The 26,370-nt window shown below is 39.9% G+C and overlaps 1 protein-coding gene across 1 annotated transcript in view; it reads right to left on the bottom strand.

The window, feature by feature from the left end:
• GABRG3 (gamma-aminobutyric acid type A receptor subunit gamma3) overlaps window positions 1-26,370 on the bottom strand; it is a 606,025-nt gene that overhangs the window by 53,822 nt on the left and 525,833 nt on the right. The window contains exon 6 of the mRNA XM_063090201.1: window positions 6,734-6,871. Coding sequence (XP_062946271.1) covers window positions 6,734-6,871 — 138 coding nt within the window. The remainder of the gene's footprint in view (window positions 1-6,733; window positions 6,872-26,370) is intronic.

Consider the following 26,370-nt stretch of genomic DNA (forward strand, 5'->3'; position numbering starts at 1 on the left):
GTTTTCTTCATTTTTAGATATTCTTTCCTCTTTCTTTTTGTCTGTGTGATTTACTTCAAAAAGCCTGTCTTTGAGGTCAGAAATTCTTTCTTCTGCTGGCTCTAGCCTGTTGTTTAAGCTCTAAGTTGTATTTTTCATTTTGTTTAATGAATTCTTCAGTTCCATGAGTTCTGCTATGTTCTTTTTAAAGGTATTTATCTCTTTATAAAGTTCCTCCTTCATATCCTGGATTATTTTTCTCATTTTGTTGTGTCATCTATCTGAATTTTCTTGTATCTCATTGAGTTTCCTAAATATTTCTGCTTGAAATTTCTTTTCAGTCATTTCACAGGTTTCCTGCTGTTTGGGGTCTGGTACTGGAGAATTATTGTATTCCTTTGGGAATGTCATATTTTCTTGTTTTCTCATATTTCTAGTATCCCTGCATTGATTTAGGAGCATCTGATGGAACAGTTCCTTGTTCTATTACTCTGGAGTGGCTTTTAAGGAGAGACTCCCTACTGTCAATTTGTTTTATATTTACTATTGGGTAGGGTGTTTCAGTTTTGGTTCTGGGTAGATGCAGTAGTGTGTTTTCTGTGTGGGTACTTAGGCTGTATTCAACATTGGGGTTGTCTGTAAGTGCCTCCATGGCCTGAGCACTGGGGCACTCACTAGTTCCTTGCTGAAGTGAGTGACGCTAGGTTGGGTCATTGAGGTTGTGGGCAAGATCTCAGGTTCTTGGGGAAAAGCTATTGGATGCCCTATTGCTAATTACCTGAGGTGAGTGACCCTGGGTTGACTCACTGGCACCCCAGCTAGTGACCTGTGACCTTGATAGGTGCTCTGGAGTTATCTGAAGGTCTTCAGCTTAAATGGATGACCCTGGACAGGGTTCCTGAAGGTTGGGATTAGGACTTTGGGCTTTGAGGGTGATACTGGGATGCTCAGCAGCCCTTCAGCTAGAATGGGTGACTCAATGGAGCCCTGTACCCCCAGGGGGGTGTTGAGGTACTCTGTAGTTGTTGAAGTGGGTGATGCACAGTGGAGTCACTAGATTTGTGTGTGGGGACCAGTATTCTCGGGAGGGACACTGGGATGGTCTGCAGCATCACTTCTGAAGAGTGGTACTCTGGGAGAAGTGTTAGAAGTTTTGGGTGGGACCCTTCACCCTGAAGAGGGATGCTGGGACCCTCTATAGCTGTTCAGCTGGAGTGGCCACTCTGGGCAAGTCTGCTGTGGTTGTAGACAGCATTCTGTGATCCTGAGCACCTTACTGGGACACTCTGGATCTCCTCAGCTGGGGTGGGCTGCCCTGCGCAGGCTCACTAGGGCTATGGATGGGCGGCTGTGTCCCCAAGAGAGATGCTGGGATCCCATTGATGTCTCCTTACTGGGGTGTGAAGTCCTGGATGGGCTCACTGGTGCTGCAGTTGTGTCTGTGCCTGAGAGAGGAATACGAATGCTCCACTACCTCTTTGTGGTGGCACAAAATGCAAGGGCACCTCACTAAAGAAAGTAGAGTTGCCAGTAGTGGCTAGACACCCCAATTAGGCAGTATTCTGAATCTGGAAAGTGTGCGCACTGACCCCTCCATCCTGAGGGTGGCACTCACGCTGCACTGGACAGCCCGTTCACAGGGTGTGGACAACCCAGGATGCAGCCATAGGGGGATGAGACCTCTCTCTGCAGGGGCCAGAGAGGTTGCTCGGGTTGATCTCAAATCTGAGACCACTGCAGAGTCTGGGGCCTGAGGGGTAAAGGCAGTTTAGTGTGTGGCCCTCCCAGGTCAGTTCAGATGTGTGTGCTGTCAGAAGTTCCCAGCACCAGGCATCTGGCCACAGAGGCCACCCCCGAGAAAGGCATGTGGGTTTTCTTCTCCCTCCTGATGGCTATAAGTATTGTACGTGCCTTCCACCAGATGCCCCTGTGGGTTAGGTCACTGGTTCCCCCACGTTCTCATGGTCAGAAACTCCTCCTGAGTCCCTGCCACTCTGGAGTGGGGGATGGGGCAGTGTTGGCTGAGAATTTTTCAATTCTTTTTGTGACTATCCTGAGTTTGTGCACTGACCAAAGTCTCCGCTACTCCCTTGATGTATTCCTACCTCCTCCTTTTGTTTTTCATGCCCAAGTGCAGCTGTGAATCCAATGCATTCTCTGTCCTTGTGGGAGAGAGAAGCCACATCTCCTAGTCAGCCACCTTGCTCCCCCTCCAGCTGACAAATATTCTTGAGTGTGTGTTTCATGTTTTTCTCCCATTTAAGATACATCAAAGCCATTCTTTCTTCAGGTATTGCTTCTAACCTATTCTCTATGGTCTCTCCATTTCTGAGACCCCAATTACACTAATTTAGTTTCAATTTTTTTCTTTACCAATTACACTAATGTTAGAACTTTATATTGTAGTCCACATTTTTATTATTCTTAACTTTTTAATTATTTCCCCCCACTATTTTTTCTGAAGATTTGATAGTTTCTATTGATTTGTTATATAGTCTGGTGATATTCTCTTCTTTATCTAATAATTTGTTCTTAAATTTATTCTTTGCATTCTCGATTAAAATTTTTTAAAAATTTCCATTTAATTGTTTTTCTTTTTATAAATACCTGTAATCGGGCAAAATTACACATATTTTAATTTATCATTTTCTCTTTTCTTTTGTTCTCTTAAAAAATATTAGTTGTTTCCATTCTGAAGTCCTTGTTGGATAATTGAATATCTTAACTGTGGGTCTGTATCCGTCCTCTATTATTTTTCCTATGGGTTTTGGTCCTCTGGCAACAGCACACATTTTGTATAGAAATGTGCAAGAAAAAATTTTAGGCATTTTGCTTGCCTTTTTTTTTTTTTACCTCCTCCTTGTCACAGTTTCAAAAATCAAAAGTGTGCAGAATACAGAATTCATTTCCCTTTCTTTCCTTCTCTCTGAGATGATGGCTGATAGGACCTCTAATTATTTAAATCCCACTGATGCCCCAACCCAAGGGGACCTCTTTTCATAGCAGCTTTCTTTACAGACTCTTTACCCCAGTGGTTTCATTCTTGTTCCTTTTCCAGATGCTCAACAAATGGCCTGAAAGATGAAGCCTTAGCAGAGTGTGGGCTCGCTCTGTGTGTGGTGTCTCCTTCTCCAGGATTGTATACCCTCGGGCCATGGTTTCCACAGCCCCTGTCTGATGCCTTTGAGCAGGCCTTTGGTCTTGTGTATCTCAGTGAGAGAGCTGGTATGCTGAAAGGCACTCGGTAACAACAGGAGGTAGATCTACACCATCACACATCGCAGATTCTTTTCAAACTTTTCATTTTAGAATATTTCAGTTTAGATTTACAAAAAAATTGTGAAGATAGTACAGCAAGTTCCCATATGCCCTACACCAGATTTCCCATATTATTGACACATTATGTTGGTATGGTCCATTTGTCACAATTGATGAACCAACATGGTTATGTTACTGTCAACTCAAGTCCATACTCTGTTCAGGTTTTCTTAGTTTTTTTTCTGACGTCTTTTTTCTGTTTCAGGATCCCAATCGGGACATCACATTGCCTTCAATAGTCAGGTCCCCTTAGGCTCCTATGTGTTGTGACATCTTCTCAGACTTCCCTTGTGTGTGATGACCTGACAGTTTTAAGGAGTACTGATTAGGTGTTTTGTAGACTGTTCCTCAATTGTGATTTGTTGGATGTTTTCCTCATTATTCGACTGGGTTTATGTTTTGGGGAGGAAGACAATAGAGTGGCATTTTTGTCACATCTTATCAAGTGGACATACTGTTAACACACTTAGTTACTGGTGATGTTAATCACTGGGTGTGAGGCAGTGTTTATCAAATATCTCCTGGTAGATCTTTCCCCTCCTTTCCATACTGTACTCTTTGGAAGGAAAACACTCTGTGAAGCCCACACTTGGGAGTTATACTCCACCTCTTTGAGGACATAATATCTACATAAATTATGTGAAACTCTGCGTGGGAGATTTGGAGGTGGACAGCTTGGTCTCACAGTTCTGAGGACTTTCAATGTTTTTCCACTTCATGAATAAATTCCCTAGTAGAATTATTTACATAGGCTTAAAAACATGTGATAATAATATCTATCCTTTTCAAACTTCACAATGATTTGTGAAAACTAATTAGTTTGGCAAATGCTTTAATCTTCTTGGAAGAAAGAGATTATGCATGTACAGACTATTGCCATAATCATAATTTTGATTTACAAGATTGAAAACAAAAGAATAACATTTGTCTATAAGAAGGCATCTATCTGGTAGGGATCCTCTAAAATGTTAGAACACCGTGGGTGACCATCCACATTGTGAAAGTGCCAGCAATTGTGTTTCAAGAATATTTTTAAACAGTGTTAACTGTTGACTCCTGATTTGATGCTGGCTGTCACCAGAAAAACACACAGAATGACAAACTCCAGCTGTAAGCACAGCATGATTTGTCATGTGTGGTCTCTGGCTGCCTTTCCATCTCACTGTCTTGACTCCACAGCAATGCTGCCCAGCTACACTCATCCCTGCTGCACTTTCCACCAAGCCTTAATCATGACCAGCAGTGTGTTCCCTCTGCAAATAGGGCTTTGGATAAATGATTAAATAAGTGGCTATAATAAAAATATTTTATTTACTGAAAAATAAGATTATGAAAAAGCTCATAAACGAGGCAAGGTTAAACATTTATCATAAAGCTGCTTTAGGGTAGTAAGAAGCTCATGGTCCCTTTTTTTCAGATCAGTCATGTCTGAACGGAGCCCTGCTAACTTTCAGGTTCTATACAGTGAAGAGTGTGCTACCTGGAATTCCCTCAGTAAGAAGTGGGTTATTAGGTCACCACAAACTAAAATGATTCTAAGTCCTCTCTGGAGATTGTATAAAGATGATGTGAAGCTAATAACATTGTTGGGAAATGTATTGAATAATACAAAACCCACCTGAGTTATGTTGATCTTAAGAGTATGAAAGCCAAATGTTTTTTTTTTTAACCCATTTTTGTTTTTCATACTTGAAAACATTACTTATTTTCTACTTTATTTTTTTGTAAATACACACTGTCATACTAATGAATCCACTTCTTGGTTCACATAATCTGGATTTAGCCAATAATTGATGGCCACCCTCTAGTTAGAATCATGTTGAGGTTGTAATTAAAGACTTGTCAATGGCTGGAAGGGCATGTCAAGATTATTAATTCATGAATTAGGATTTTAAAAATTATTCAAAGGATGTTTTCCTTACAAGAATAATTATTCAAACATTTTTCAATATGATTGCAGAAATTTTTTAAAGTGTGAACTTAAGACCATTCTAATTTCCTGTGGTCCACAATAACATCTCGTATAGCAACTGCTCAGACTGTCATCTCAACTCCAGAGCTCCCTCTGTTGACCACTTTCCTGAGTGAGTATTCTCTTAAAGTTTCAACACCTCTGAGCCAGTTGTGATCCACTTGCCTCTACACTTTCCTCTCGTCTAACATCATTTTGCCGAGAATACCAGGAAAGGAAGAGCAGCATCGACATCTGGGATTTAAATGCTGGAACAATCCTCCCGGTTTGGTAACCCACTTCAGGCAGCCTTATACCCTCAAGGTCTGCTGTTGCTCTTCAAGGTCTCAGAGAGTGGAATTAGATTATTAATGTAAGTGAGTTATAATGGGGAACAGGCCTCCCCAAAACATTTCCCTTCATGCTGCCTCTACAGCTCACTTAAATAAATTATGACCATCCATTCTTTTAGCCTTATTGTTGCTTAGTTCTTAAACAGAGATCACATTCTCAACTCTACCACCATTACACCCACAGGGTCAGGTAGCTTTTATAGGATTTTTCTTGATGTGCAAATGGCTCTCTGTTTTACAATTCTGCCAAGAATTTGGACTGTCCTTTAAAGGTATTTATCATTAGTTATCAAAACATCTTAATCTAGTCATCAGTGAAATAAATTATTATGGAATTTTAATAGCCAACAAATTATTCATATTAACAAGTAATAAGATCAGTAGGAAAGTTGACTTTAACTCTCATTTGTATCCCATACCATGGCAAAAGACAATCAGTTGCAACGTACCGGACCACAGGAATAAATAAATACCAAAAATGAAAAACAAAATCCAAAATATAAAATAAAAAATACAATAAAACCTGTTTAAATGCATCAACAGGCAAAGCATCTCTTTTTATCTAATTGCATGATTTATACTAAGAGTATAATGATCACTTAATAAAATCAAATTGGTAGATAATTATTGAGCTCCATCTACTGAAAAAAAAACTCAAAATTTAAACTAAAGTTCAGAGTAAGGGAAAAGAAGAAGCTAGAAATTAAAACCCAAAGGACATGTCATAACAGTTTCTTTTAAGTTAGGTTTTCAGTAATATTTGATTCTTAGTATACATGTGAAAAGTTGTAGACTCTCACCATTAGTAAAGCTGGTTTATATAAATAAAGTCATTAGTGAGTAATCCTAGTTAGGTTTATACACATGATGCAAACAGTCTCTATTCAGAAATATAAATCAATTCTAATTGCACCTCTCCCGCCCCAATTTAACATTTTTAAAAGTATTTTCACTTTTGGATCACTTGTTTTTTCCTCAAGTATCACTTAGGTGTCATGGTTGCCTTAACATAATTAGTTAAAAACACACACATGAAAGAATTCTGCATTAGGGGTGTGACTGTACATAACCTTAGGCCTCAGGAGGAAAAAAATCATTTTTTTCTTAGAACTGTGGCTCTCTTAGTTCTTACCTGCAGATGTCGTCACGATTTCCGTGGTGTTTCTGAGGCCCATGAAGTCAAACTGATAAAGCCGCCACGACTTCTGATCAGCTGCCTCAACTGAATTTTTTCTCCATCTATAAATCATTTCTTCTTTGGGGTAGCCATCTAAAAATACAGAACAAATATTAGCACTTGAAAGACCTACATTACATCATTAACGACAAAGTTACAATTCTGATCACTTAAAAAGAGTTAAAAGTTTAGGTCATATTTTTTGCCTAAATTTTCCTCAGAGACACAGAAACTCCAAAAATGATAAAGGTAAATGCCACCTAATTCTGCAGATCTCTTCAGTCATCAAGTGCTCCTCAGCCACAGCCTGATAATTGGCTGCGTGGACACAGCAAATAGGTGGCTGTCTTCATTCCTTTAACCTTGAGAGCCACAGCTGCTTTGACCTTCAAAGAGTGGGGGTGCATGTCAGTATCTCCATATGTGGCCACGCCCACCACACCCCCCACCCTTCGCAAGAATTTAGTCCATCCAGATCTCAGGAATGACAAATTTATAATAAGGCAATCATTCCAAAACCTGAGAGATCAACTGACTCTTAGTCCTGCTCTGCTATCAGTCTCCAGTTTTGATCGTCGAACTTTAACCTCTTTCACAGACCATTTCCGTGTTGTTAATTACTTCAGGAAGCAAGATCCTGCTGTTTCTGCTTCTCTAGGTCCAGTGCTGGCAACCTGCCTAGAGCTGGTTAGGGTGTCATGAGCAGGTGCTCTTCTCCACTCCTGCTGCTGTCACCAGGGCCCTGTTCCCTGTGCCTGAGCCAGAGACTGGTGGAGTGCTTGCTTCTCTACCTGCATCTCGACTCCTGGAGTCCCCACCTCTGATCCATGCTTGGATCAATACCATTCACTCTGTGCTGGAGCTCTCTAACCTGGCCTTCTTTGTATAGAGGGTCCCTGACTTATGATGGTTTGATGGTTCAAATTACAATGTTTGGACTTAATGATAGTGTGAAAGTGATATGCATTCAGTAGAAACAGTACTTTGAGTATGGTACAGCCATTCTGTTTTTCACTTTTCAAGTATTCAATAAATTACATGAGATATTCAACACTTTATTATAAAATGGGCTTTGTGTTAGATAATTTTGCCCAACTTATGAAAGTGTTCTGAGTATGTTTAAGGTAGGCTAGGCTAAGCTAGGATGTTTGGTAGGTTAGGTGTATCAAATGCATATTTGACTTATGATATTTGCAACTTATGATGGCTTCATTGGGATATAACCCCATCATAAGTTGAGGAGCATCTGGTACTGTATTATATCCAGGCTCTGCAGCTGGGTCTGCCCCACAGGGCATGCCTCACTCTTAAGAGCAAATCTAGGTCCTAGTTTGTCACCCAACACATAACAGCATTGACATTAGTAGCCCTTCACTAATTCATATAGATTGTGATGGTGGAGATGATGATGGTGATGGTGATGATGATGATGGTGATGATGAAGATGATGATGATGATGATGGTGATGCTGATGGTAATGATGATGGCAAAGGTAGGAAGAAATACAGGCAAGGCATTTACGGAAATATTGTGACTGATAATTGGCTGGCCACTAAATTATAATGCACCAAGGGTGAACCAAAGGAGGCCAGGCTTAAAATTAAAAATAAGAACATAAACACAACAACAACAACAAAAAAGCTAGCAGAGAAATCAGTGGCCACACACTGCAAGGAATACAGAAGCTACAAAATTTGTCCAGGAGAATCACTTAGCAAATAAGCAGCGAGAAGAAAAAGAACAAAAACAAAAAGCCCAGGATCAACAACAAACCCTGGAGTGGAGGAAAGGATCCGATATTAAAGTTGTTGTAATATATTTCCTAAGATCTCTGGCTCCCAACAAAAAATTATGAAACTTGAAAAGAAACAGAAAAGTATGTTACACACACAGGAAAGAAGCTTTCAATAGAAATTATTGTTGCAGAATCCCAGATGCTGGATATACTAGACAAAGACTTTAAATCAGCTATTTTAAATACATTCAAAGAACTAAAGGAAACCATGTCTAAAGTAAAAAGTATTACAAGTAGGTCTCACCAAATAGAGAATACCAGTAAAAAGGAAGAAATTATTAAAAAGAATCCAGTAGAAATTCTGGAGTTGAAAAGTACAGTGACTGAAATAAAAAAAAATCACTAGCCAGATACAACCACAGATTTCAGCAGACAGAAGAAAGGATAGGCAACTTTGAAGAAAGACCAATAGAGATTGTCCAGTGAGAGTGAAAAAAATGAAAAATGAATGAAGAAAAATGTACAGAAACTCATATACCTGTATCACATTATGATGATTATCAACAAACTCAAAATGGGAGTTTCAGAGAACAGAGGAGAAAAAGGGCCAAGATTATTTTTAAAAATAATGGCCCCAAACTTGACAAAAACAATTAATGTAAACATTCAAGAAGCTTAAGAACTGCCAGTGAACTTAAAGACACACACATCATAGTCCAATTAACAATGTTAAAGGCAAATAGAAAATTTTGAAAACAGTAAGAAAAAGGTAAGATATCACTTAGCAATGTATCACTTAGTCAAATTTGCAAAAGTAAGATATTTAAACCATGTGTGTGACCATCCCTGTAACTTTCCAAGTCACCTCCCAAGCACTTTACCCTGTGGGAGCAAAGGCCTTTGCTCTCTTTAGAATGCAGCTGGGGGAAGTTGAGTTGGGGATCCCCAAAAAGGGTCAGAGGAGACTGAATATTTGTGTCCCCTTCAAATTCATATCTTGAAGCCCCAATCCCCAGTGGGATGTTATTAGGATATGGGGCCTTTGGGAGATAATTAGGTCATGAGGTTGGAGCCCTCATGATGGGAATAGTGCCTTTAGAAAAAGAGATTCAAAAGGGACCATCTCTCTCTGCCAGGGGAGGATACAGCAAGAAGGTGGCTGTCATTGTAATAGGAAGAGAGCCCTCACCAGATACTGTGAGGATCTGCTGACACCTAGATGGTGAGACTTTCAGAGCTGCGAGAAATGAACTTTGGTTGTTTAAGCCACCCAGTCTATGAATTTTGTTGTAACAGTCCAAGCTGACTAGCAGACTACGTAAAGTGCTTAGCGGCGTTCCAGTCCACGATAATTGCTGAGTTAATGTTAGCTGTAGTTTTTTATTATGTTGCCAAAATATATAAAATTACATCCTTTACTGAAAATACTGTGTTGAGAAGTTCTCCTCCCTTTGGGATGGGTTCTCTGGAAGCTCTCCCTTTATGGGTTTCCTGTCATTGTCTGCTGAAGGGGGGAAGGTGGGGGAGGCCTACTGAGCAGTAGTTATACCTCTGTCAACATGATTAACCTTGGACGACCACTCCCTGCACTCCCCTCAGGTCCCTCCTCTCACTGAGCTTCCAACTTAGGGTATGACAGGTCAAGAGGCAGCAGCCTCAGAAAAGAGTTACACTCTGCAAAGCCTTTTGTCTGGAGACAAGTGATACTTGTTTTGAATGATGAGAGTTAAGTACTAGCTTCCTTGTCTGTTGTGTTTGACCTACTTTGAGAAATATCTGGAGGAAAAAGAGGACAGCATTGATTTCAAAGATACAATAGGAAGCAATATTCCAAATTTATTTTTGTTTCTGTGCAAGAAAAGAAATAAATTCTGCTTTGGTAATTGTGATCAATTTCTTGTCTGCAGTTGTTAATGTGTCCAATTATAATAATAATTTTCCTGATGCTATGAGAAATGTTATTTTTTCAAATGCATGTGCCACACAAATGCCCCAGAGCATGGCAGCGGCTCAGGGGAGCCTACGTGATAGATTTACCACTGCTGGGGTAGGAGGCCCCAGAGATTAAGAGACAGCGTGGAGTCTGCTGGATATTCTAGGATCTACTGTTATTGCACATCACAGCTGGGTCACAAAACCCTTCGTGCACTGTTTAGAAGCCAGGCCAGATTCTTCCTTACAAGTCTTCATTCTGAGATTTCTCTCTCAATTCAATGTAGTGCAGTATTCAATGGTTCTTTATTACTGAGTAAGGACCCTTGAATTGAAGCTTGCCGGCTGCTGTTTAGCTTCAGCTCATGGTTTACCTGGTATTTAGACATTTGATCAGCCACTCAATCTCTTGGGGCTTTATCTTTTCTAAGTATAATAAAGTGGTCTAGAACAGTATTTCTGAAACACTGGGTCTTTGGAATCAGCATTTTTAATTGAAATGTAGAATAAAAAATAACATATCAGAAGGCATTATACACAGTCCCAGTAAATACTATTTTGTGTGTGCATATGTGTGTGTGTGTGTGTGTGTGTGTGTGTCCTGGCTCTGGAACAGAAAATGTATTTCTCAGGTAGGCTCAGCATGAAAAGTATGGAAGATACCATCTAAAGGTGAATTTGAAAATTCAGTGCCTTTAGGAGAGGGGAGAATAAATGAGAAAGGCCATGAAGTGAACCTGAACAAGAGGTAAGGGCAACAGAGCCTGAACACACAGCCCTGTCCAGAGCAGTGCCCATCTTCCCCTGCAAGAATCTGCACTGAGTCACCAAGTCATTCGGCCTTTCACAAAAAGGCAGAAATATGGAATGATATATAAAGTCTCCTGGGTTTTAAATATTGGCAACCAACTCTTTTTTTTTTTTTTTTTTTTTTTAACAAGCAAAGTATGACTATGGGACGGATGCTGCACTGTGCAGCATCAGTTGGTACAGCAAAGATTTCCAAATTGTGTTCTCCTTGAGGGATGGCAGCAGGTTGGTAGGAAGATACAGCCGAGTAGAGACCTTTGGTGTGTGTTTATTTTTGTGTTACTTTTCAGGGTTTTATAGCTTTAAGGTGTGAAAGCACAGCTCTAGATGTGATTACACCTACTCTAGTCATTCTCAGAAGAGTAAGTGTCATTGGTCCTTGATCCTATGAAACGGGAGAGAAAAGAGCTCAGATGAGGCAGGCTGGGGCTAACGGAGACAACATCCTTTGACCATCCTTACTTACCACATCTGGGGGACACGCAATGCTCTGTGCCTGGGAGCATTCGTGTGGTTTCCAAAGTCCTCTGAGGTTTAACCTCCTTGCTAGTTATAAAAATTAAGCTATTCACAAAGAATCACACATAATTTTAATAATTTTTAAATGAAAATTTAAAAGAGTGCTTGCACAAAATGGGTGACAATATTTGCAAATGATGGTTCTGATAAGGGACTTGTACCTAGAATATATAACAAAGTTTTATATCTCAAGACAAAGAGCCTAATTAAAAAGGGGGCAAAAGATTTAAATAGTAATTTTTTTCAAAAAAGGTGTACAAATAGGCAATAAGCACATGAAAAGATGCTTAACATCATACTATTAGAAAATACAAATCAAAAGCATAATGAGATACCACTTTACACCCACTAGGATGGCTATAATTTAAAAAAAATATGCCTGAGAGATTGGGGAAAAATTAGATCTCTCATATAGTGCTGGTAGGAATGTAAAATGGTAAAGCCACTTTGGAAAGCAGTTTCACAGTTCTCTAAAATGATAAATATAGAGTCACCCTATGACCTAGCAATTCATACTCCTAGGTATACACCCAAGAGAAGGAAAACATATATTCACATTAAAACTGTACAGGAATGTTCATATCAGCGATAGTCATAATAGCCCCAAAGTAGAAACAACCCAACATATACCAACTGATGAATGGATAAACAAAACCACATACTGTATGATTCCATTTACATAAAATGTCCAGAATCGGCAAATCTAGAGAGGCAGAAAATAGATTAGTGGCTGCATAGGACTGTGGGGAGGGGAATGGGAAGTGATTGCTTAATAGGGATTGCGTTTCATTTTGGGGTGATGAAAATGTTATAAAATTAGGTAAGGATAATGGTTGAGCAATTCTGTTACTATACTAAACACCACTGAACTGTGAAATATATCTCAATAAAGTAGTCTTTTAAAAAACTCAAAGTACCATAAAATACAGAGTGCTGGTCCCCCAACAGCTGTTTGGGGTCACCAATGTACAGATGACACTGACCCCTTTTAACTTAATGATTGTCAGCTGCACAGGTGTGATATGTGTGATATGTGCAGGACACAGAAGAAGAGCTGGAGAGGAAAGCTGGAGTGATGCACTGAGCACCTGGCTTTTCAGGGTAGTGGAAGAGCTGTCAGCTGTCCCTCTAGTGTTTTCACCTCATGTCCCTGCAGGGTGCTTCTGCAGTGCAGTGCTTCCTATGACAACCCCAAGAAGTTTAGGAGCAGTGCGTGACTCAGCTCCCTGTCCCTAGAAGTGTGCACAGGTGTGACATGCAGGCACCTGTGACCCTGGTCAGGGATCCCCACTCAACTCCTCCCAGCCTGGTCCTAAACACGGCCACAACCATGCGGCTTTACCCCCACAAGGTAAAGTGCTTAGGAGGCAACTTGGAAGGGGGCAGGGATGGTCACACAGCCTAATTTAAATATCTTACTTTTGCAAATTTGACTGGGGCCTGTCCCAGGGTCCCAGAAGGAGCCTGTGCAAATAGGGCTCAGTGAGTTTTGGCTTTCATCTTCTCAGTCACCTGCCTCTGGCTCACCATTAAAATTGAGATCCATTCTCCAGCTACAGTAGCAAAGAACATAACAAATTAGAAAAATTCACACCTTTTGAATTCTTAATAAAGTACCTCAAATACCAAATGAATTATGGAAGGATATCTTTGCACTACCAAAACTTTCCTTTTCAGGTGCATGTGCCTCCCTTGAAAGACTTGTTTCAAGTTCTTCAATATAATTTTAATAGTTTTCTTCATATGTGTCTTGTAGCTTTAATATAAAAATGTTTTTTAGAACTTACAAGTTTGCTTTTGCTTTCCTTTTTTTGTCTAAAGGAAAGTGGTGCTTTTCATTTACACTTTTATGCAGATATTGGTAAAAATAAAAACTGTTAAATGAAAGCTATTAAATCTTATATATTTATTTTGGGTCAAGCCCATTTCAAAACTCATATTATTACTCATCATCTTAGTCACATGCATTATTCATTCAAGATATACAATCATATCATATGGAAATAATGATAATATGAGGGTACTTCAAAAAGTTCCTGGAAAGATTCATATTTTTCAGTTCCATTTTTCCATGAACTTTTTGAAGTGCCCTCATATTGACATTTCCATTATTTATGATGCTTATTTTCATTTCATTCATCTATCACAGAAGCAGTGACAACCTCCCTGATGCCTGTCATGTGGCTGACATCCAGTATTTCTCCTTTAATGCACACTTAGTGTTTGATGGAAATATGCTACTGAATCATGTTTTCAAAATTTTAATATGTTCATTCAATAAATTACTTTGAAAGATATCTTAATGTTGCATCATAATCAAATTTATGGAATAAATTCTAAACAGTCATATTGTGCCATTTTTTGAATAAATGCTGAATTAGGTTTGCCAGTATATTATTTAGAATTTTTGCAGGTTTAGTAAGATGTTAGATTATGGTGCACCATGTTTTTCACATTTTAGCACAAGGTTGAAAATCCTTGATATCATATGATAGCAGAAGTTAACTCTGGAATAAGATACATTATTCTAATGCTGCAATTTTAATTTGAATAGTAAACATTGGTTTCTTAAAATTTCACCTCTGATACTATAAACTGGGGCCTTAAAATAATATATATTATACTATATTATATACCATATATAAATATATGAACAGATAATAACTTTTTTTGAAGTAAACCAAATTTTCTGGAAAAAAACGTGTCAAAGTTACTCAGCATGATGGATTTACGAAATTTAGTATGTTCACATACCCAGTTTTGTTCTTTGCTGCTGTACCTGGAGAATGGATTAGATAGTTATGGGAGGGTGCATAAGGGGCTTTTGGGGTTTGCAATAATCTGCCTCACCCTGCTCCCAGTAACTACCTCATCCCAAGGAAAACCAAAATTTTAAACTCCCAACCACATTAACTGCCATTATGAGACAGAGGCTCCCCCACCCAATCAAAACCCTATTCCAAGAAAACCAACATCCTGACTCCTATCCTCACTGACTACCCTTGTCAGGACACAGACCATCACAGACCTCGGGGGCACCTCTGTCCAGCCTCAATCCTTCCCTCATTTCCAGGGTCATCGACATATATCCTGACCCTCACAGACCACCCTTCCTTGGCACAGACTATTGGAGGCTCTCATGGACTCCCTCTATCCTTGTCTTCATTGCTCCCTTTCAAATTGTAACAAATATCCTGACTTCTGACACCACTGACTAGTTTTCCAAGTGAAAGGAGTTCATCAGTATGCTCAACAATGTGGCTGGCTTATTTTTAATACTTTTTAAACTAGTAGCTCTTTGCCAATTGTTTAACTTATTTTTCTTCAGCTATTGGCCTGTTAGTGTTTTCTGATTCTTGGGTTGACTTGGGACATTTATTCTTTGATAGAAAATCATGCATAGTTCCTCCATTGTCAAATATACTGCTCTAAATTTGTCATATTTCATTGCATGCAAATGGAAACAAAACACAAGCAGGAGTATCTATACTTATATCAAATAAAATAGACTTTTAAGTTAAAAAATATAAAAAGAGACAAAGAAGATTATTATATGATAGAGGGATCAATTTAGTAAGAGGATATAACAATTATAAACATATATGCACCCAACACCAGAGCAACCAGATATATAAAGCACATATTATTAGAGCTAAAGGGAGAGATTGACAGTACAATACATTTGGGTGAGAACATTCAAAATTCTCTCTTCTTGCTATTTTAAAATATGCAGTATATTATTGTTAACTTTAGTCACCCTGCTGTGTAATGGAACACTAAAACTTTTTCCTCCTATCTTAACTATAACTTTTTTTTTTTTTTTTTTTTGTCTTTTTCATGACCAGCACTCAGCCAGTGAGTGCACCGGCCATTACTATATAGGATCCAAACCTGCGGCGGGAGCGTCGCCGCGCTCCCAGCGCCACACTCTCCTGAGTGCGCCACAGGCTGGGCCCTTAACTATAACTTTATATCCATTGACCAGCCTCTCCTCATCCTCCTCTCCCCCTGCCCTTTCCAGGCTTTTGTAACTACTATTCTACTTTCTACTTCTATGAGATAAACTGTTTTATTATTACACATTGTATACATGTATTGATCCATCATACTGTACCCCATAAATATGTACAATTATTATGTATCAATTAAAAATAAATGAATAAATTAATAAAAAATTATAATAGTTGGAGGCTTCAACACCCCACTCTCAGCATTGTACAGATCATCTAGACAAAAAATCAACAAAGAAACGTTGGATTTAAGCTGTACTATAGACCAAATGGACTTGACAGACATTTGTGAACATTTTATCCAATAGCTGTGAGTATGCATTCTTTTCATCAGCACATGGAACTTTCTCTAGGACAGACCACACATTAGGCCACAAAACAAGTCTCGACAAATTTTTAAAAAATTGATACCATACAAAGTATCTTTCCAGATCATAACAGAATAAAATTAGAAGTCAGTAACAAGATGAACTTTGGGAACTGTACAAGTACATGGAAATTAATAAACTTGCTCTTGAACATCTAATGGGTTATTGAAAAAATTAAGATGTAAGTCAAAAAAGTCCTTGAAACAAATGAAAATAGAAACACAACATACAAAACCCTATGGGATACTGCAAAAACAAACGATAGTAAGAGGGAAGTTTATAGCAATAAGTGTTTGCATCAAAAAAGTAAAAAGATTTCAAATAAGCAACCTAAAGTTGCACCTCAAGGAACTAGAAAAACAAGAATAAACCAATCTCCAAATTAGTATATGGAAATAAATAATAAAGATCAGAGCAGAACTAAACAAAACAGTGACCCAAAAAAAAAAAAAAAACCCAAAAGATCAATGAAACAATTTGTTTTTTAAAAAAGATCAACAAAATTGATAAACCATTAGCTAGACTAAGAAAAAAAGAGAGAAGAACCAAATAAATAAAATCAGAAATAAAAAGGAGAAATTACAACTGGTACCACAGAAATAGATGCCAACAAATTGGGAAACCTAGAGGAAATGGATAAACGCCTGGACATATATAACATACCTAGACTGAACCAAGAAAAAAGAGAAAACCTAAACAGACCAATGAGACTAAAAACAAACAAAAACCCAGGACTGGGTAGCTTCATTGCTGTGTTTTATCAAACTCTTAAAGAAGAACTAGCACCAATTCTTCTCAAACTATTCCAAAAAAATCAAAGAGGAAGAGATTCTTCTAAACTCATTTTATCAGGCCAGCATGGTTTTTAATTGATTATCTTTTCTGTTTTCTTTCATAATATTAGATATTTCTCTTTAACTTTTCCCTATCAAATCTGTTGAGGTTTGTCTCTTTTATTTAGTTTTCTTCCAAACTTGGATTTTTGCTTCATGTGTCAGTTCTGTCCTTTGCATCCATCTTATTAGGTGCCTGGCACTTACTACTTACACTTACTACTGTAGGTGCTGCAGAAACAGCAGGGGACATGGCAAAGGCCCTGCTCTCCTGGGCTATATTCTGTGGGGGATGGGACAACAAACAGACAGTGATAATTTAGAGAGTGCAAAGGAGGGTTGGGGACAGGGAGTGACAGGCAGGCTTGGGATGTGAGATGACAAGAAAACTAGCTCTGATAGACACCCGAAGGAGGTGAATAAGACTTGTGGGGACCCCGAGGGGCAGCCAGTATCTAGGTCCACTTCAGAAAGATCACGGAGGACAAATGGCAAGGACAGATCAGGGAAAGGAAAGAACTGGAGAAACAGCTGAGGAAGCAGCAGCCGGCCAGCAAACATGGCAGACGATGATCAGGCTCCCCAAGAGAGAGAGAAATAAAAACAGCTGAGGGTCACCTTGCCAACTAGATAGGCAATGTATTTTTTAAAATTTCATTAAAACATGTATCATAACATCCAGTGCTGACAAAAGTGATGAAAATAGAAGTCTCATACTTACTGTTTTTGGCATATTCATTAATACAAAATCATGGAATGGAGTGTTAAAATATTAAATGTTCATAAACTTTGATTCGTGAAATTATTTGTCAGAAGTGCAGTGCCAGAAAAAAAAAAAAAAAAAAAGAAGTAATAAAATAAGAAAACACACACACCAATGTTTATTGCTATGCTGTTTTTAAACAACTTGAATGGTGGAAGAAGTTATGTTTCATCCATACACTTGATTACAACTCAGCCATTCAAAGGAATGAGTTGGCGCAATATGTATTTCATTGGAAGCACACTTCATAAAATGCAAGATCTAGAACGTCCGGTGAATGTGAGTTTATCTTAGTTCTTACTAAATGTATGCATGCATGTGCATGTCTGTGCATGTATATGCTTGCACGAGCAAACACAAATGTATGGGAAGCAGCCGAAAATGTGCTAACCGTGGCTCAGTGTCAAGCAGGGCAATGGGGTCCCGAGGAGGCTGGAGGGACTTACACTTCAGACGCTGAGTTGCTGCAGTGTGCAGCTTATCACAGAAAAGTCAGCCTTCAAATACTGGGTTTTTTGGTGGGTGAAAATATTAGCAACTGTAATGTCTTTAAGATGCTTCTGTTTATAATACTATTTTTTTGTCTTTTTCGTAACCGGCACTCAGCCAGTGAGTGCACGGGCCATTCCCATATAGGATCCGAACCCGCGGCGGGAGCATCGCTGCACTCCCAGTGCCGCACTCTCCCGAGTGTGCCACGGGCTCAGTCCCTATAATACTATTTTAATACCTAAATTTATCCAAAAGTCAGCATTTAGGTATACTCAGTCTTAATGAACACGCTTGGGACTTCAGAGGCATGGTTTCTGAGTAATGACAATAATAGTTATTTGGTCCAATTCCATACAATGGACCTTCATTCAGAGATTTACAGACTCCTGAGATTCAGCCAACAATGGTCATCTTTTCCTCACTCCCCAAGAACCAGAAACAACTGGTTAGAAATAAATGCAGAACAATACAAGTTCCACTCTTTGATAATCATGAAAAAGCACATTTGATAGCAAGAAATGAGAGAGAAAAACTGAAGATGGGGAAAAATGCATATCAGAATAAGAATTCAATTTTAGTTACAATGAAGGAGTTTTTTTGCATCCATAAAATTGCAAAGGAGTATCCAACAATCAGTGTGGAAATGATCACTGTGCTTGTTTGAATTTCACTGTGCTAATTGTAATGTTTTTCCAGTTTCTTCTTTTTAAAAAAATATTGGAAGTCAGGTTTATTGAGATATAATTTACATTAATGGAACTACCCTTTGCAGATGTGAAATTTGATTTTTTTAAAAAATTATTTTATTGTGGTAAGAAGAGTTGGCATGAGATCTGCCTCTTAACAGATTCTTAAGTGTCAGTACAGTAGTGTTATCTGCAGGCTTAACGTTGTTTTCCAGTTGCTTTTTGTCTACATGGAAGATGACATCTCTCTGGTGATGATATCCTCAAGATGGATTTTTCCTTCCTCTTGGAAAACTCCCACATTGTCACCTGTGTCATGAGGCACATGGCCATCCCTGTCACGAAGGCCACAAGCACACACATCAGTGCTCCAGGGACTGGCAGCAGATGTGGGATGGGCTAGGGCAAGAGGTGAGCAGCAGTTCTGAAAGACCATCGTGCTCCAGAGCATCACATGTTACAAGTAGAAGCTGTTAAGGCAGAGGGCAAGCAACACCTGGCTTCTGAGGCTCAGGAAGGTGCGGAGGAAAGCGTCCTGGAAAAGGCAGAGCAGGAGGAAAAGCTTATGTGGGAGGATGTTGGCACAGTTGAGCTTTATGCATGAAGAGGATGGGTGGGGACCCGAGAGCTGGGAGGAGGGACACAGGCTGGAGACAGGACAGTCCAGGACAGTCAAGAGGGGTCTTGGGGAGGTGACCCTGGTTGCGGGAAGTCCACTCCTCCAGGCCTGGGGCCATGGGAGCTGGGAGCTCCTCCGAGCAGCAGGCAGATAGGCATCATCATCGCAGAGCTATGTTGGTTGTAGGTTGCTTGCAGCAATTTGCATCTACTTAGCTCACGTAAAATTTACTCCTGGAACATAAGCCTGGATTATTTTCCTTTTGGTTATTCTTTGTCAGGGGCATAAGGACAAAGTGAGCCCTGCTCCGTTCACAGAGTTCCTGATCCAAGGCGCCTCCAGGCACGTGAGTCTCCTCAGCCTGGTGAGGAGGGTGAGCTTGCACCTGCCCGGCGCAGTAGGCAGCTACGGACACCTCTGCAGCCTCCATGAGCCTGCGAGTGCGGACAAAGTTTCAGAGAAAGCTGACTACACTCCCATAACCAAGGCTGCATTAAATCAAACCATTTGGACTATGTCAGCCAGGGTGGGAACTGGCTAGAAAATACATGTTGCCAATCAAAAAGTACCATTCTCCTTTTTTAAAATTCAATTTAATTTTATCAATATACAGTGTAGTTGATTTTTGTGTCCCTTTCCTTCCACTACCACGATGGCCCTGCACTGTGCCCTTGTAGGAACCTGCACAATTCTCGCAGCTTTACAGTCACTTCCAGTCCAGCCCAGTCCAATGTCACCACTGTGGCCTCTGATGAACTCCATAGCTCTGCCCCCAACTCACACCTGCCTTGTGGGCATCAAGTGCTTCTCTCCAGGCTGAGGAAAGCGGGGAGCTCCTTTGGGGTTGGTAGGACTGCCATGCACATGTGCCTCACGCCTGACGCCTTGTCCCCTGGCACCACTGCAGGGGCCTGGGGGCCCTCTTCCTGCTGCTGGAGGTGCCTTGGTCAAGAATTACCCATTTGGCTCCTTCCAGGCCCATGGGGGCCTTGGACCCAAGAGACTGTTTGGTCCCTTCATTCCCAATGCAGCCCACCTCTTCTTTCTGCCACCAGCTGTGCAGCCCTGAGCCCCAGGGCAGCCCTGTCAACTTTCCTGGTGTGGCTGGACATTGGGGAGGTTTCCTCCCTCCTGTGTCCTCGGGGCAGAGGAGGAATCCTTAACCTCTGCATTCTCTATCTACCAGGGGACTCTTGGCCTTTCCTTGTAGAATGCACAGTCGAAGCTCAGCCAAATGTGGGCCAATCCAGTGCCACAATGTCTCTGCAGGTCCTGCAGGGGCAGTCACTGCCTTTCTCTGGGTCCCATACACCGCACTGGTCACTGCATTATGCTCAGAGCTTGGAGGTTGGCTTGATGTGTATGCAGACATTATTTCATTTGTGGGTGCTGTGACCAACTGTTTTCCTACAGTTCCTGAGACCTATAGAGGATGATGGCTGTCATGGGGAGGGATAAGACTTGTGGTCTGGGTTTCTACTTGTTTAGGGCAGTATATATGACAGCCCCGGCCCAGGCTGGCAGGGAGGGGACTGCGGGAGTCCCAACGGCAGTGGTCAGGACCTGGTTAGGATGAGCCAGGAGAGCAAGGCCACAGTCTTCAGGACAAGGTGATAAACCACATCAGGCTGGAGTTCAGGGTGGGGCCCATGTCAGGACACACTGGGATAGGAGGCCACATGCTTCTTCACATCCTAGTGACCTAGGACCAGACTTCTCCTACAGTCTGGGACATGGGCAGGACAGGGACAATGGCCAGAGCCCCACTAGTCCCAGAACTGGAGACAGAGCACCTTCAGACTAGGTTTACACACCACATACCACACACCACATGCACAGACTCACACAGCACACACACAGACACACCATACACATTCACACACCACACACACACAGACATGCTCACACACCACACATACACACATTAACACACCAAACACACTGACACACCACACACCATACACACATGCTGCACACACACCACAGACCACACACCCACTTACACACTGACAGGCTGCACACATACTGGCACACTCACACCACACACACATAACATATACATACCACACATGCACTCACGCATCACACAGAGACACATGCCACACAGATACACTACACGCACAGAGATACACACACCACACACACAGACATACGCCACACGTGCACACTCACAAACCACATACACCGTGCAAATATACACAAACACACATGCCACACATACACAAGTAGGAGATTAAAGGAAGGAAAGCACGAGAATCAAAGAATGTTTTGTAGCTGCTTAAACTGATTAAGTTCCTTGGACTGTTTATCAGCTCCCCATCCTGCCAGCCCACATGCTGGTGATAACCAGGAACATTAGCTGTATATCACCTTTTAAGGCCATATACATTTAAGATTCTGTTAAGGAAAAAAGGCTCCAATGAAAAGAAAATTATCCTTAGACAGTTTCAGGCCTCCGGAAGAGCATTATTAAAATGATAATGGAAAATGTTTACTGAGCTACCTTAAGGCGCCACAGTAAATGGGAAGGATGCCCATGTTTATTGAAGTCACAGAGAATGCACTCAGAGCTAACTGCCTGCAGGCAAGGAGAAAAAGACTAATAATGACCATGTAACATTCCAGGGATTATGGTTTATTCAAGATTCTGTACAGAAGTGGACGAACTCAGTGCTTCCTGACAGGGTTACTGCTCTCAGTTTTTCACTTTGAAACCATATGTAGTTGATAGTAAAGTTTCTTTGCAACAAACAAAAATGAGCACTTTCCCCAGTGTAGACAAGGATAATTTGCTAGAACCTAAATACATAAATGTGCAGATTATAATACAACAGCTGCTTTGGTTGGAGTGCTTCAGGTAGCTAAACAACAGAGTTTAATGTGTGGGTTTTGCCTGTCCGAATCTTCCCAGCATGAAAGAAATACCATTACATCAGCAACATGAGTTGTCTGGACGATGGTGTGTTTACTGAGCCATGGGGTGTCTTGGAGCCTTGAACCAGGTCATTCAGTCTGCTTGAGAAATATTAACACCCATATCACCAGTGTGAATCAATTACCTTCCACAGTGTTCTTCAATTTAGAAGCAAAGTTATTGGAAATCCATGACCCAGGTTTTCTGTTTGTAGATACCTGCTCTAAAAGCTCCCAGGAAAGCCTTACAAACACCTAAGACATTCACTTAGGCTGCAGCATGGTTGTCTTCCTTTACTCTGCAGGCACAGGGACAGACTACAGAATCAATTTGTATCAATGTTGTACCCCATGTGTCCCATTTTTTCTGAAGTGCTCGAGGAAATGCTACATAATTCTTATGAAAATATTAAAGGCATGCTAAAAGGCATATCTTAAATATAGACACACTGGAGTCACATAATAAAGGTACATCTCAAAATCGACCTTGTGCAGAATTTTTTTCTCCAACTTCTGCGTGAGCCTGTTCAGTGTAGCAGCTGCCTCTGTGGAACTAACTTCCAGTACAGACTTTGACTAGCCTGAAGACAGGACCATGGACGGATGCACATAAGCACGTCCAGGACACAGGACAGAATGTAGGAAAAGGAAGGGCAACGGAATGGCAGCATGGGACGGGGGGGGCGGGGGAAGGCTTAAGAATAAGATTGTTGCCAGTATGCATTCAAGATTGAGGGATTTTGTGAGATCTGAAAGGTTACTGAGATCACTCAATGATTATGTTTTAACCTCAAGACACATTTAACTATTCTATTTCTGGGTATACGAATAACATGTATTTTCATATTTTCCCAGCTTTACTGAGGTAAAATTGACAAATAAAAATTATATATATTTAAGTTGTACAACTTGATATTTTGATATACATTGTGAAATGACTTCTACAATCAAGCTAATTAACATATCCATCACCACACATAGTTACTTTTTGGTGTGGTGAAAACACTTAAGATCTACTCTCAGCAAACTTCAAGAATACAATACATTATTATAAACTATGAGGGTACTTCAAAAAGTTCACGGATAGATTTGCATTATCTCTTATTTCTACCTTTGCATGAATTTTCTGAAGTGCCCTCACAGAGTTACAGCATGCTGAACATTAGATCTCCAGAACTTATTCATAACTGAAACTTTGTGTGCTTTGACCAGCTTCCTCCTGATTTCCACTCCCTCCAGCCCCTGGCAGCCACAATTTTTCTTTCTGTTTCTGTGAGTTTAACTTTTTCAGATGCCACTTTTAAGTGAGTTAATGCAGTATTCATCTTTCTGTGTCTGGCGTATTTAACTTAGCATCTCCTCTAGTTTCATCCCTGTTGTTGCAAATGACAGGATTTCCTTCCTTTTTGAGTCTGAATCCTATGCCATTGTGTACATACACCACATTTTCTTTATCCATTTATCTGTTGATAGGCGCTTAGTTTGATTCCATATCTTGGCTATTCTGAATAGTGCTGCAATGAACACGGGAGTGCAGATATCTCTTCAACATATTGATTTCATTTCCTTTGGATATATAACCAAAAGAGGGAGTGCAGAATCAAATGAAAATTTTATTTTTAGTTTGTTGAAGAACTACTAAATGCTTTCCATAATGTCTGCACTAATTTACATTCCCGCCAACAGTGTACAAGTGTTCCCTTTTCTCCATATCCTCACCAATGCTTGTTATCTTTTTATTTTTTTAATAACAGCTATTGGAACAAGTGTGAGGTGATATCTCATTATGTTTTTAATTTGCATTTCCTTGATGATTAGTGATGCTAAGCACTTTTTCACATGTATGTATTCTTTTGAGAAATGTCTGTATAGGCTCTTTGTCCATTTTATTTTTCAACCTTAGAATTGTCTTTTATTTTGACATTATTTAGGCTTTAAGAAAATTTGTAAGCCTGGCAGGAGGCAGGAGCACACACAGATTCCTAGGCAGGAGCTGAGTGCAGCACGATCCAGCCAGCAAGAGGCAGAAACATACCAAAAACAACACTTCCACACAGCTGGCCTGCCACTGCCACAGCCACAGCTACCAAAAAGTGGCTCACTGCCAGCTATAGCCACCATACAGGTGGCCCACAAGACAATCAACTGCATTGACACAAGGAGAGTCAGCAGCAGAGACTGGAAAAAGAAGAGTACATCTCTCTACTCAAAGCCCACTCAAGAGTAGTAGAAGAAGCAACTGCTCTACAAGATGACTGGACATTAATGTAGAGATATTAGAAATATGAAAATCCAAGAAAATATGACACCACCAAAAGAATAGAGTAATTCTCAAATACCAGACCATATATAGCAGGAAACCCTTGAAATGACTGTAAAGGAATTCTAAGCAACAATCTTAAGGAAACTCACTGAGATACAAGAAGACTCAGTTAGACAACATAATGAAATAAGAAAAAATATCCAGATGTGGAAGAAATTTATAAAGAGATTAATACCTTAAAAAAGAATGTAGCAGAACTCATGGAATGGATTCACTCAATGAAAAAAATTAAAAAGACTAACAGCTTAAGCAGCAGGCTAGAACAAGAAAAAGAAAGAATTTCTGATCTTGAAGATACCTTTTTCAAGTAACCCAAGAAAACAAAAAAAAGAAAAAAAGAATTTAAAAATGAAGAAAATCTAAGAAAGCTAGCAGAAAACCTTAAGCTCACAAATGTTTGAATCATGGGTGTTCCAGAAGAAGAGGAGAAAGGAAAGAGCACTGAAAATCCATTCAATGAAATAACAAAAAACTTCCCAAGTACAGAGAAAGATATGGACCTTCAAATCCAGGGTTTTGAAAGATCCCCAAACAGATTTAATCCAAAAATATCCTCTCCAAGACATATTATAGTCAAACTGGCAAGGCTCAAAGGCAAAGAGTGAATCCTAAAAGCAGCAAGAGAAAAGCACTGAGTCAAATATAAGGGAGTCACGATCAGACTAACAGCAGACTTCTCAACAGAAACTCTACAGGCCAGAAGAAAATGGAATGACATATTCAAAATACTAAAAGAAAAAAATTTCCAGCCAAGAATACTATACCCAGCACAGTTAGCCTTTAGAAATGAGGGAGAAATAGTATATTTCACAGACAAACAAAAACTACAGGGGTTCACCACCACACAACCAGCCCTGTGAGAAATCTCAACAGAGTCCTGAATCTGGAATCTGAAAAACAATAATCACTATCATGAATACACAAGAAAGAACAAAATCAACTGGCAGAACAAAAATGCAAATGAGAAACAGAAAGAAACTAAATTTTACCACCTCAAAACCCAACAAACATCAAAGACAAACAGTAAAAAGAAAAGAAAGGAACAAAAGATATTTAAAACATTCAAACAAAATAGATAAAATGCCAGGAGTAAGACAATACCTTTCAATAACAACCCTAAATGTAAATGGATTAAACCTCCCACTCAAAAGACACAGGCTGACTGATTTGAATTAAAAAGCTATATCCAACTATATGCTGTCTTCAAGAGACTCACCTCACCTGTAAAGACACACATAAAGAGTGAGAGGATGGGGAAAGATATACCACAGTAATGGAAACCAAAAATGAGCAGGAGTAGCTATTTTTATATTGGATAAAATATATTTTAAACCAAAAGCCATAAAAAGAGGCAAAGAAAAACACTGTATAATGATAAAGGGATCTATCCAGCAAGAAGTCATAACAATTGTAAATATATATGCACCCAATGGTGGAGCACCCAGATATATAAAGCAAACACTATCACGCCTAAAGAAATAGATAGACCCCAATATGATAACAGTAAGGTACCTTAACATCCCTCTCTCAGCACTGGACAGATTATCTATGCAACAGATCAACAGAGTACACAGGATTTCAACTACACT

This window comes from Cynocephalus volans, chromosome 3, assembly GCF_027409185.1.
Source record: "Cynocephalus volans isolate mCynVol1 chromosome 3, mCynVol1.pri, whole genome shotgun sequence".
Classification (NCBI taxonomy): Eukaryota; Metazoa; Chordata; class Mammalia; order Dermoptera; family Cynocephalidae; genus Cynocephalus; species Cynocephalus volans.